This window comes from Vicugna pacos, chromosome 6 (genome assembly GCF_048564905.1).
Source record: "Vicugna pacos chromosome 6, VicPac4, whole genome shotgun sequence".
Taxonomy (NCBI): Eukaryota; Metazoa; Chordata; class Mammalia; order Artiodactyla; family Camelidae; genus Vicugna; species Vicugna pacos.
In genome coordinates, this window is record NC_132992.1 from 65,329,071 (window position 1) to 65,342,594 (window position 13,524).

The following is a 13,524-nucleotide window of genomic DNA, read 5'->3' on the forward strand; positions in this document are numbered from 1 at the left end:
AAATTGGCTGGTCTCTTGATTATTTAGCTGCAGCAAGTTATTAATTAACCGTATAGACCTTGAATTTGCTTTGCAAATACTGAGGCTGCAAAATTAACTTTAATCTGGAAGTTGTCCATAGGAAATCTCAGATTCTGCTTTTACTTAAAAGTTTCTGTTTTTGACATTCCAGTAAAACCAAGCCCAGGAAACTCACTTCACCATATTTCATTTGCAAGTACCTGTTATTAGATGACTTCCTCTCTAATCAAGGTCACCAAAATTTTATTACCATATATAAGTGACCTTCCTTACCAAATGCAAGGATGAGACCCTGTATTCTAGGTAACAGGTCATTTTTCCTGGGAGGGCTTTGCAGGTATTCGCTTTGTGAGTACAACCAGTCTTTGTTCTTCAGAAGTGGTAGTCAACATCTGATTAAATGAGCACTATTCTCAAACATGGCACTCCAGATAAGTCCTTGGTTCCGCCATCAATCTCTCTAATTATATCCTATTTAAAAGGAAGACATTCTTATTCAATCCATGGAAATCACTATATTGTCCAGAAAAGTTAACAGACTTAGTAAGAATTCTGAGGGAATCAGTGAGAATCAAGTATCATTCTTAAATGTTTCATTTTAGTTTTAAGAAATCAGAATTTACAAAATTGTGTGGGTTTTCATTGTCACATTTTTTTTCGTTGTGAGCTACCACAAGATCTTGTATATACTTCCCTGTGCTATGCAGTATAATCTTGTTTATCTATTTTGCATATGCCTGTCAGTATCTACAAATTTTGAACTCCCAGGGGACTTCTCTTTTGATGTGACAGTTTCCCATGAAATTTATAGTTGTAACACATGTAACAAACCTAAGTATATCTTTCATCACTCTTTATCTATGCTGAAACAACAAACTTTTGTGATTACTAGGAGCCTGCTGGGAAATTTCAAAGATAGTTTTAAGTGAAAGATACCCTGAAATTTTTAAAAGATTTATTCCATATTTAGGATTCAAAGAGAGTTGTCAGAGGAAATTTGAATACCTGATTTAAGGTAGGGTAATGGATGCCTGAGAAATAATTTTTGGTTGCCTTTTTAATTAAAATGACAATCAAACATTTTTAAAAGCATAAGAGGTAGCACAGTTAAGGATTAATTCCTTCATAAGTGAGAAACTTTTTGTTCTTTCTTATTCCACTTAAATACTCAAGCAGATAATAAAATAAACATATAGCACAGAAAAGTATTCTGATAAGACACAGCATCTCTGCTATCTAGGCAGTTTACATAGATAATAGATAAAGGTACTGATCAATAAGCCAGGGGGAAAAGGCCATCAAAATTACGTGAACTTTGTTGATATTTTAACATGTTTTATAACTTACTTTTAGGCTCAGGCATTGTAAATCAAAGGAAATAAACTTCACTTTCCTGGTTTTATCCTTCATTATGTTCTTTCAAATATTCTGGAAGAACTGATACTTTACTTTAGGACTACAGTTCTGTCTCAGATGATCCAAAAATGAAAACTATCTCCATAGTAATATGATGATGTAATTTTTTAATATGCAATATATTATTCATTGCTTTTTTAAAATGAGTTAATAAGTGTTTAAAATTATTGTTTTGTTTTGATTTCTAATTCAGTAAATATTGATAGTTATAACCTACATGTACAAAAGCTCTTAAGAGGTCTAAATAAGTTTTTAAAATGTTAAGGGGTCCAGAGACTGTAAAGTTTGATGCCTACTGTTTTCGGGCAAAAATTTTTTTCCCTTAAAACATAAAAGCCCGTGCTCAGTTGTATATCTCTATCACTATTGCTTCTACTATAGTCTCAGTGATTCAAATTAATTATAACTTTTAATGGAAATCATTTCTGTTTCACAGAGAAAATTTGGGGTAGATAATTAAGAACTATCTTATATATGCATATTTCAGCAGACAGCAAAGCTCATGAACATACATAATGTAATTTTCTACAGCAACACGCAATCCTTTGACTACTTATTAAAATGGCAAAAAAGGAAGATGTTCATAAACATGACACAAAACTCTAGCATCTACATAGCAAATAAGCTAAAGTATGCAAACTTAAAATTATGATTAGTAATCAGTGCCATAAAAGAAAAATAAATCAGACTTCATCCAGTTAAAAACCTCTTTGCATCAAAGGACACTATCAAGATAGTGAAAAGGTAGCCAACAAAGTGCAAGAAAATATTTGCAAATCCTGTAAGAAAAGATTAATATATAAATTATATAAAGAACACCTGCAACTGAGTAACAGCAACAAAAAATCCAATTGAAACGTGGGTGAAGAATTTGAATAGACATTTCTTCAAAGAAGGTATACAAATAGCAGTATGCACACGAAAAGATACTTAATGTCAGTACTCAATAGAGAACTGCAGATCAAAACGACAGTGAGATACCGCTTCATATCCATTTGGGTGTTTTATCAACCCCTCCCCAAGAAAACCGGAAAATAAGTGTTAGCAAAGAATATGGAGAAACTGGAACCCTCGTGCATTGCTGGAGGGAGTATAAAATGGTGCCACCACTGTGAAAAACACTTTCGTGGTTCCTCTGAAAGTTAAACATGTGATCCAGCAATTTCACTTCTAGTTATATACCCAAAAGAATTGAAAGCAAGGACTAGTACACCAGTGTTTACAGGACCAATATTCACAATGGCCAAAAAGTGGAAAACAACCCAAATATCCATTGATGGACAAATGGATAAACAAAATGTGTTATGTACATGTAATGGAATGTTATTCAGCCATAAGAGGAAATTAATTTCTGATACATGCTGTAACATGGATGAACCTTGAAAACATTATGCTGAGTTTAATAAGCCAGACATAAAAGGACAAGTATTATGTGAGTTCACTTACATGAGGTACTCAGAATAGTCAAATTAGTAGAGGCAGAAAATAGGATAGATGAAAGTGGGGAATGAGACGGTATTGTTTAAAGGGTATGGAATTTCTCTTTGAGGTGATGAAAAAGTTCTGGAAATGGATAGTAGTGATGTTTGCAGTACATTGTGAATTTACTTAATGCCATTTAATTGTACACTTAAAACTGGTTAAAATGGTAAATTTTATAATATATATTTTTTCACCACAATAATGAAGTTTTAATTATGATTAGTAATCAATGTTTCCTATTTTATCCTATTTAAAAATTATCTAGGCATCTAATGATTATCCATTAATTAATTCAGTTTAATGTCAGTCCAAAGTTTGTTACCTAAAGATCATGAAAATTATGTTCAAGCTGACATACTTTATGTAGGAGTAATGTTAGCTTGTTCAATCAGTAAGCCTGTATATGTTTAGGGAAAACAACCCAAGAAAGAAGGAAACCGTTTACTTGTATTACATTGTATAATATTAGAAAAATTTTAAGACTTATATTTTAAACTAAAATTATTAAACTAGTCTTATTTGCCAAAGATTTACCCTAATTATGTGAACTTAGATTCTTAAAATATTTACAGGTTAGTTTCTATTAGAAGATTTTTTTAAGTATAGCATATTTGAAGTCTTAGGAATTCAACTTTTGGGGGGGTGGGGTGGATAGTAGAAATAACTGACTTACCTAAGCATTTATTTACCTCTGTAAGCCAGTCAGAACAAAGCTCCTTTTACATAATAGACAGTGTAATTTAATACTTTACAGAGATTGGGAAACATTTCACACTCACACAATGGGTAAAGGAATTACAGATACACAAACAAAGAGAAAGCTCATAGTTTCAATTCTGCAACTTCAGCCACAGGTCCAGAGTAAATACAGAAACATAAAAACTCATCCCCAATACTACCGCCACAAAAAAAATCAAAGACCTGTTCTCTTTCCCAGAGGGCACCAAACTCAATTCTTTTGAGCTCAAAATAGAGAAGTAAACACATAAAAAGGACTACAAATATGATTCTCTGTCATCTTTCACTCAACAGAGGATAGACTTCTGTAATTCATTTACAGAGATCACCAATTGGTCAGACCATAAAACCAAAGTCTCAAGCATGGCTGTCACCAGAGAGCAATAATTTCCTGGTAGTGCACAAACTAGAAACAAAAACAAAACACAAATCTATATAATGGATTTTTTTAAGTTTTTTTAAACCTAAAGAAACAGATAGTCATCTAAGTAAAGTTCTGTTGGCATTTAGGATTCATTTCTGATTGCTAAAAAAAAAGATACTTGTGGGCTTAAACAAGTGCTTAATAGTGCTCTTCTCTGGCAGTGCAGTTTACCTGATTCTGTTAGATGAATCCATTGGGCATCTCGGTGGATGATCTCTAAAACTTAAGGAATTATTCTTTTAAAGTAAAATCATGACCAAATGAATACTTAACAGAGATGTGATTTCATTCATTAATTAATGAGGGAACCAGAAAGATGTTACAACTGGTTAACAGGAAAATTCAAAGAACACAAATATATAGGCACTGCGAGTGCTGAAATGAATTTACAAATGAATGCAACACTTGGTCATTACCTACACAGCAGTCCATTGCACTTCTATGGTATAAAAGGATCATTTGGAGAAAAACTGTTTACATTACTATCAGTTTTTTACAACTTAGGATTATAAAATATCTGAAAGACTGCAAACAGTGCAGCTAATTCAGAATGGTTCATTACACAGAACACCTAATATCTTTAGTTCATTTCAGAGTCTTTCACAATTTTTCCTGGCATATTAAATGAATACCATAATGCATGGAAGTTTACAAAGTAAAATAAAATAAAATTTTCGTTCAAGATGTCCACGTGCTTAATATGCTTTTTTATTCTTTGTGTCTATTCGTATGGATGCCACATAGCAAGATTTTGTAGAAGGCTATATATATCTTTAATAGTAAATATTTGACTTTCTCAAAATTTGAATTGGAAAAACCAAGGAGTTTTAATATAGGGATAGGCTTGCTAGGATGCCAAATGTCTTTTCCTACCATTGACCTTTGAGTAATATTGTGGACTGATTATGTATGTATGTGTGATGAATTTGTAGTAATTATTACTTGGGCTAATAAGTATATATTCTTATAAGTTTTCACAAAGCTTACTATTATCAATAAAACAGATGGAAAGCTCTTTATTAAAATAAACTAAATAGACCTTTTTCAAATGTGGGAAATAGTATGCATTGTGCTTTAACAACATGATCTTCGGCATCAGACTGTTTCAGATCCGTCAATCACTGGTTCTATGACATTGGGTGAATTGCTTCTCCTTTCTAAGCCCATTTTCTCTGAAATAGGATTAATAATGATATTAACTTCTTAATTTATGAGTAAGTTATGAATATTCAAATAGGAAAACATGTAAAATCATTTAACAGTATCTGGATAAAAGTAAATATTCAATAGTAAGGTGTTGATATGCTCACTGATACTAACTGAACCCTCCACACATAGACAAGTCTCCCTCCACACTTCCTCTTTCCTTTGCCTGACTAAACAGTCCTTTCTTCTTCCATCTTATTCAACCTTTAGTCATCTTTTAAGGCCTAGCTGAGTGGTTCTTACATTTTTTATAGGTGGTGACCAACTTTGGGAGTGTAATTAATATTGCTGCCCCTCTCCAAAGGCTTATACACATGAACATTGAGTACAATTGCAGGACAGATTATTAGTTTAAGAACTCCTGAGCCAGCTGAAGTCCAGTCTCCTACATAAAGTCTTTCATAAATCTAGTCTATATTTATCTCTCTTTTTGTATTACATTCATTCACCAAATATTTATTTTGACACTAATATGTGTATATCATCTGCTAGATGCTGTGAGGGTTTGAGCAATTATATATGACCTGGGCCCTGTCCTTTAGGAACTAACTTTATAACATGAGAATATTTTCTTAAATGAACCAGTTTTACATATGTATCATAACTGCTAGAATTCTCATGAGATGAGAAACTAATCTACTATTCCAGATCCCATTTTAGGAAATTTTGTGAGTTTATTGGTGGCTCATAGAATTTTACTTTATTGGAATTACTTGCCATGATAAATTACCAGGGAACAACTTGGTCTAATTCTTTATTATCTTTCACCTTAATTCTTTCAGTGTCTGGTTTCATGAGTTCTACCTTTGCTTCTCTTCCATTCACTCTTCCCCTTGTAGCCAGAGTGAGCTTTTTAAAACGTAAAGTAAATCATGTCATTTTCCTACTTGAAACCTTCTCATACATTCTCATAACATTTAGAATAAAACCAGAACTCCTTGACATGTTCTGCTAGATTCTACACGATCTGGCTCCTCCGTCCTTTTCTAGGCTCTTCTCTTAGCATCTTTCTCCCTCTCCTCATTGCTCACTAAACTATATACATGCTGTTCCCACTACCTAAAAACTCTTAGCCCCACTCTGCTTGACTAACTTCTGTTTATTCTTTCTGTCCCAGTTTCAGTATTTCTTTTTCACAGAAAGACTTCTCTGATCTGCCTTTTCCAATATAAATCATGCTTTTAGTTATTCTCTCATAACACGTTGTTCTTTTTTTATAGCACTTGCCACAATTTATAATTATGTATTTGTATGTGTTTGATTTCTATATATGTAGACTGTAAGTTCTGTGAGAGAAGGGTCACATCTCTTAGCTTATATGATCTATCTAAGTTCATGAAACAGCTATAAAAAAACCCAAGATATATTCAGCATTACCCATAATGCGTAAGGACTCTTCCACAATATAGGCAAATAATCAGCATATTCTCTCCCTATAGTAAACAAATATATTAATCATCTATAGTAATGATAATATATAGCTTTTAAATGCTAATTATATAGCAGACCCTATTCTAAGTGTTTTATATAGATATACCTTCAGAAATTGATACTAGAATACAGATATTCAGCAAGATTATACCTTTTTATTTTCCTGGAAGGCAAATTTTTTATGTAATAACATATAATAAGGGGTCTGATTAATACCATTGAGAACAAAAATTCTGAATAATTTTAAATAATGGAAGAATAATTTTAGTCAGTATTAATACTTATTGTAAAGAAACTCATGAATATTTAAATTTTTATGCTTATTAGGAAAGATTTGTTATAGTCATACCTCATAAGTTCACTGTCTAGACAAAATCATGAAGTGTAGCTTTTTTTTATAAATATGAATCGTAAATTCTTCTGGATTTTTTCTACCATTGATTTTAATCTAAATCCAGGTCTTTACATTTATCCTTACTAAATTTCATTTTGCTGCATTCAACTGATCAGTCTTGCCTACAGAGACATTTTTTAAATCTGTATCTGCCATTTGGTATTTTACCTGTGTTTTCTAGTGTTGTCACCTGCAAATACATTAATCATGCTGTCGTTTAGGATAAGACTTTTTTTTAGGATAGGCCATTTCCACATAATACCAGAAATCATATTGGTTAATTGCTTAACCAGCTAACATATATTTTCTCTTCTAGCCCATCAAAACCCACTTTGTCTATCTTGTTCCAAGAATTTTATGAATTCTTGTCAAATATATGACTTATCAAATACCTTACTGAACTCAAGATACATTGGTTTGATAGTATTGTTCTTTAGTAAAATTTTCGTAACAATCATAGCTTCTAAAGTATCAGTATTAGAAGTTCTGGAAAGATAATGGTGTATATTTTCTGAAAGAACCCACTTAGGTATTCATATATAGTCTATTTTTATTATTAGTTCAGATCATATATTGCACACTTGGATGTCTAGTTAGGATTTGGAAAGATTGCAACCTACTTTAGAGGTCTCTAAACAGAGAAGTTACTAGGAAAGGGTTCATATGGTGGGACTAACCACCACACTGGACAAGGACTTCAAAAGCCTTAACGTGTAGACTGACAAATTGTAGCTATGGAAGCCATACTTATTCATACATGGCTGCATTGGGAGACTCACTCCAGTTACTATAAATTTGCCCCCAAAATTAAATTCAAATAATAGAAAGATCTTTTATTGTATTAGTCTTGTAACTTTTCTGTAAGTTTAAATATTTTTTCAAAACAACAAAAAAAATTAAGTGATGAAAATGATTCAAAGGGGAAATATATTCTCACTTAAGAATTTCCTTGGCATCAAAATACAAAATTTTGTATTTTATTGGTATCTTTACTGGCATTTCAAAAGACTACAGAGTTCATAAAGGGAAATGATATTTTGGCTATGTATTCTAATATTGCTAAAATAATTCTCCATTTTTTCTTTTAGAAGTGTTTGCCTGATCAATCAGAGTAGCTTTAGGACAGAAGAACTTCATAACTAGAAAGAATCAGCTTAGTTCCTAAGAAAGTATGTATTCCTATTATAATTTCCCTTAATGAGGAAAATTCTATTGTTTAATAATTCATGGTTGAAATTACACTGCATATCTACAGAGGGCTTGAGGTCAACTGGGGCAGATTGTTTTCCCCATGCTGTCAGTTGCATAAGATAATAGGAATACAGATTAGTTCTCAAAAAGTAGGAATGTTATTTCTTTTGAAAATGATTTGGCATTTCTCCTTACTTGTGCTGACTTAACCCACTGCAAATTCTGCTGACTCTTAAGTGGAACCTGACTACTCTTCAGCAAGCCTTTCATTCATCTCTTTTTGATTCCTTTATATACATTGATGATTGGAATTTTGAGACCTTTACCTTTTCTCATCTCCTCATTTCCCCTATTCTCTTCTCTTTCATGTTATATCAAAATAAAGTTCATCAAGGGTAATCAACTGTTCTTTCTGCTTAAACTATTTTTATGAGTTAATATTTTGCTCCATTCCTTTTATCTCAAAGAGGGCTTATAATTCCCGAAGTTGATGGCAGCTTCTACTTCCTTATTATTAAAGAAAAAATTATGTATCAACTGTGTACAAGACAGTTGTGCTCATTGTTTTGACTTCTCCTAACTATTGAATATGTTGACCATTTCTTAATTTTTCAAACAACTCTTCCCATGGTTTTCACTGCTAATTTTAACATATAGTGATACACAAATACATCCTTTTTATTTAAAAATGAAACATAGATAAGGTTAACATCCACTTGAACCACCATCTCGTGTCATTCACCATCATACACCTCCAGAAGTAAACACTTTTTAATCAGTTAGAGTTGTAGCCTTCAAAACTTTTCTGTCCCTTTCTGTACAAAGTAGTTAATAAAATCCTAACAGTTTGTAAGTGGTGTGTGTTTGTTGTATTTAATTAAGAGGGAGAGAGTAACTTGACAAGCTGCTTCTAAAATTTATATAGAATGAAAGTGCAAAGGACCAAAAATAACCAAGTTACTCTTGAATATGAAAAAGAACAAAGTGAGAAGATCTGCTCTATAAATATGAAGACTTAAAATGATATAAAGTAGTACATTATTGGCACAAAAATTAACACTTAGATCAATGAAACAGAATAGAAGCCTAAAAAAAATGCCACCACATATGGACACCTGATGTATGACAGAGTTTGTACTACACTAGTGAAGTTCTTTTTTAAATAAAAGATGCTTATTAGAGACCTGAATATGAAAGACAAAATTATAAAACTTTTCTAGTTTATATGGGACAAAATTTTCATTATGCTAGATTAGAGGAGGATTTCTTTTTAAATTTAATTGAAGTAAAATTCACATAACATGAAATTCACTATTTTAAAATGTACAGTTCAGTAACTTTTAGTACATTAACAATGTTGTGCAACCATCACATCTATCTAATTCCAAAATATTTTATCACCCCCCCAAAAAACACCACACCCATTAAGCAATCACTCCTTGTAACCTGCCCCCCATCCCCTAGCAACCGCTAATTTATTTACTGTCTATGTATTTACCTACTCTGGACATTACATATAAATGGAATCATATAATATGTGGCTTTTTATGTCTAGCTTCTTTCACTTCACGTCATGTTTTCAAGGTTTATCCATGTTATAGCATGTATCAGTACTTCTTTTTGTGGCTGTAGGTATTCCATTGTGTAGATGTGCCACATATTGTTGAACCATTGATCAGCTGACAGACATTTCAGTTCTTTCCACTTTTTGGTTATTAAAATAATGCTGCTATGAATATTCGTGTACAAGTGTCTGGTTGAACACTAGTTTTTGATTCTCTTGGGTGTACACCTGGGAGTAGAATAGTTGAGTCGTATGATTCTATGTTTAACTTGGTGAGGTACCGCCAAATTGTTTTGTGCAGAGCTGCACCATTTTACATCCCTAACAACATGTATGAGGTTTCCAGTTCCTCTACATACTCAACAGCATTTGTTATTTTCCTTTTTTTTTTTAAATTATAGCCATTGAGTGAGTGTGAAGTGGGTATCTCATTGTGATTTTGATTTGTAATTTTCCCTAATAACTAGTCATAATGAACATTTCTTCATGTTGCTTGTTGGCCATTTGTATATCTTTTTCAGAGAGATGTCTGTTCAAGTCTTTTGCTCTTTTCTTAAAATGAGGAGGATTTTGGGGTTTTTTTCTTTTTAATGGATTCTCTTTTGTTGTTGAGTTGAAGTATTCTTTATATATTCTGGATTTGGGACCATTATCAGATATGATTTGCAAATACTTTCTCCCATTCTATTGGTTATCTTTTCAGGTTTTCTTGATACTGTCCTGTGATGCACAGATCTTTTTAATTTTGATGCTGTCCAATTTGTCTAAATTTTCTTTTGTTCCTTATGCTTTTGATATCATATCTAAGAATTAATTACCAAATCCAAGGTAAAGAATATTTGTTCCCCTATTTTCTTTTGAGATGCTTATCATTATAGCACTTACATTTACATCTTTGATCCATTTTGAGATAATGTTTGTATATGGTGTGAAGTCAGGGTAGAACTTCACTTTTTTTAATGTAAATAACCAGTTGTTCTCTCCAATACTTGATATTTTATAACATCTCCTTGAAAATTTCTTCTCTTTTTCCTTTATGTTCACTGTCTTGATTTTCCTCTTTTGTCTCTAACAATTTGTTAAAGATAGGGAGACTAAATAGTTTATCTCCAAACTGAAATACTTTTGAAAGTGAGAAGATGTGCTATTTAGTAATTGAACCAGGATAATAGAATAAACCCAGATTATTCAAGGAAAACTAGGATATACCATCATACTATTAACAGATTTTTCCTCTTTTTCTTTTATTAACCCCTTACTATGATTATCACCCAGAATTTTTAACTGGCATCTTTTGTTCTTTTAACATGCTCTTCTTGGGTGACCTGAAACATTTGCATGACTGAAACTGTCACCTCCATTATAATTCCTAAAGTATATATCCAATCCCTAACTTTCACCTGAGCTCCAGACTCATATTTCCAACAGCTTATTGGGCATTCCCAAACCAGTAACCCAAAAGTATGTACTTCAGAATTTAAATGTATCTTCTCCCTCAAATATCTTACTCTTTTGTTTATTGGAGGAAGGGGAGAGTGTGTGTGAGGCTGGAAATATATATCACACATGCATACTACTTTGTGCAGATGCTTCGTTAGGTACATATAATAGTAGCAAAAACACAGTTTCAACGTCGTGACAATGCATTCTGGTGTGGGAGTTAGACATTTATCCAACTAGTACACATATAAATGTAGCTTAAGTGTGGGTAATTTCTGTGAAGGGGAGGAACATAATATTATGTGAAGCATAATAGGGGCAATTTGACCTTTTTAACACATGGCCTTTTTTATTAGACATAAGTGGCAACATATAGCTCTTCTAAATTAGACTACCTCCATTTAAAAAAATATCGCAATTCAGTATTCAGTTGTACTAGCAAATGGAACCATTTTTCTTCTCAGAATTTCCACTGCTTTTCTTCCTAGTTACGGAAATATTGTTCATAAATCACACGGTAGTAATACCTTTGGTATTGAGGATGTAGGTATGGAAACTAAATAAAAGAGCTTCTAAGGAAATAGTATTATGTCCTTTACAAGAAAGAGATGATGTGTAAGATAAGGAGCACCTTTCTAGTGACAAAGTCTGACTACCGCTTTCTTCTTTTCACATAGTTAGTGATATTTGTTGACTAAATGTGAATTGCTTATTCTTTTATCATGTGTATTTCCCCTCTTGTGCACAAAACTTCTAAGTAGTCAAGTTCTCATTGAGATTTGAAGACCTATGCCCACTAGCACTAGTCCAGAACATGAACTAAATTATGCATAGCCCTAAATAATAGATTTTATAATCAATATAAATATTAATAATTAAAAAATAAGAAATCCACCTTATTTTTCCTTATGTTTGTGTATTTTTACTAATAGTGATACTCAATTTCATCAATCTTTACCATGTTGATAGGCATAACATAATAACGAGTAATAGCCAATAATTATTAAGTATTTAATACTTGGAAGTGCTAGGTAATTTGTATACATTATCTTGTTTAACTTTCAGCAGTAATTGAGTGAGGTAAATGCGATCATCCACATATTTTAGTTAAAGGAAATGACAATTTAAAAAATATATACATTGGCAGTGGCCATTGCTACTCAGGCTGTCAGGCAGCCCGCCCCAAATCCTGCCACCCCCAGCCCCACCCCAACACTCCCATGCTCCGTGTGAAGCCCTGGCCCCCACACCAGGGCATTAAGAAAATACACACACACACACACACACACACGCACACACACACACACACTGAGAAGAGTTTAATAAAGGACTATGATATTTACAAGATCTTGGGCAGATTTTTAAGGAAAGCAACAAAACATAATGCAGCACCCTGGGACTAGTAATAATGGGAACTATTAAAAGTTGGAGCAAAGGAGGGAGCTGTTATTGGAATCCAGAAAAAAAAGCTGTAAGCAAAGATCATCTGATAGAGGCTGTGATCATAACCAACTGATGGTGACCTGGTAGAGAAGGAGCCAGGGGAATAAATATCAGACCTTACTGTCCTCCAAATCTTTAGTTTCCTGACAGTGCCTCCCATTAGCTGAACCCAACTAGAGACCAGACAGCACAAAACAGCTAGCTTATTGATTATGTCTATACATGTTAGTTTGGAGCAGAGAGGGTGAAGAAGGGTGGACCATGACTCTGAAAGGGAAATGAAAAATATCTATGAATTAAATAACTATTAAATGGCAGACCTAGTACATGAATGCCAAACACTTTGCTCCTCACTACAATACTATACTGCCTCATTAAAAAAAAAAAAAGCTCTGATGAAATATCATTTGACAAAAAAAAAATACTTTACATCTGAAGGTTTCTACTCAATCTTAAATTATTGGATGCTTTTATATGTAATGGTAAATGAGACCAAATATCTGATTGCTGAGCAGCAGAGAATGCCCACCCCAAAAAAAAAATGTTTGCTGTAGGCAGTGATTTTACATATTGTTGGTATTTTCAGAATATTGAACCATACTTGTTCCTCTTGTTCAGATTCCCGACTCCATCATTTCTCGTGGTGTTCAGGTGCTCCCACGAGACACAGCCTCCCTCAGCACTACTCCTTCAGAATCGCCTCGTGCTCAGGCTACATCTCGCCTTTCTACAGCTTCCTGCCCAACACCAAAAGTAAGTATAGTTCCTTGGCAC

General features: G+C 33.0%; 1 protein-coding gene across 8 annotated transcripts in view; it reads left to right on the plus strand.

The window, feature by feature from the left end:
- GPHN (gephyrin) overlaps positions 1-13,524 on the plus strand; it is a 432,492-nt gene that overhangs the window by 235,516 nt on the left and 183,452 nt on the right. For all 8 annotated transcript variants that reach the window (XM_006206958.4, XM_006206955.3, XM_072963279.1 and 5 more), the window contains one exon: positions 13,369-13,503. In XM_006206958.4, the coding sequence (XP_006207020.1) occupies positions 13,369-13,503 (135 nt within the window). The remainder of the gene's footprint in view (positions 1-13,368; positions 13,504-13,524) is intronic.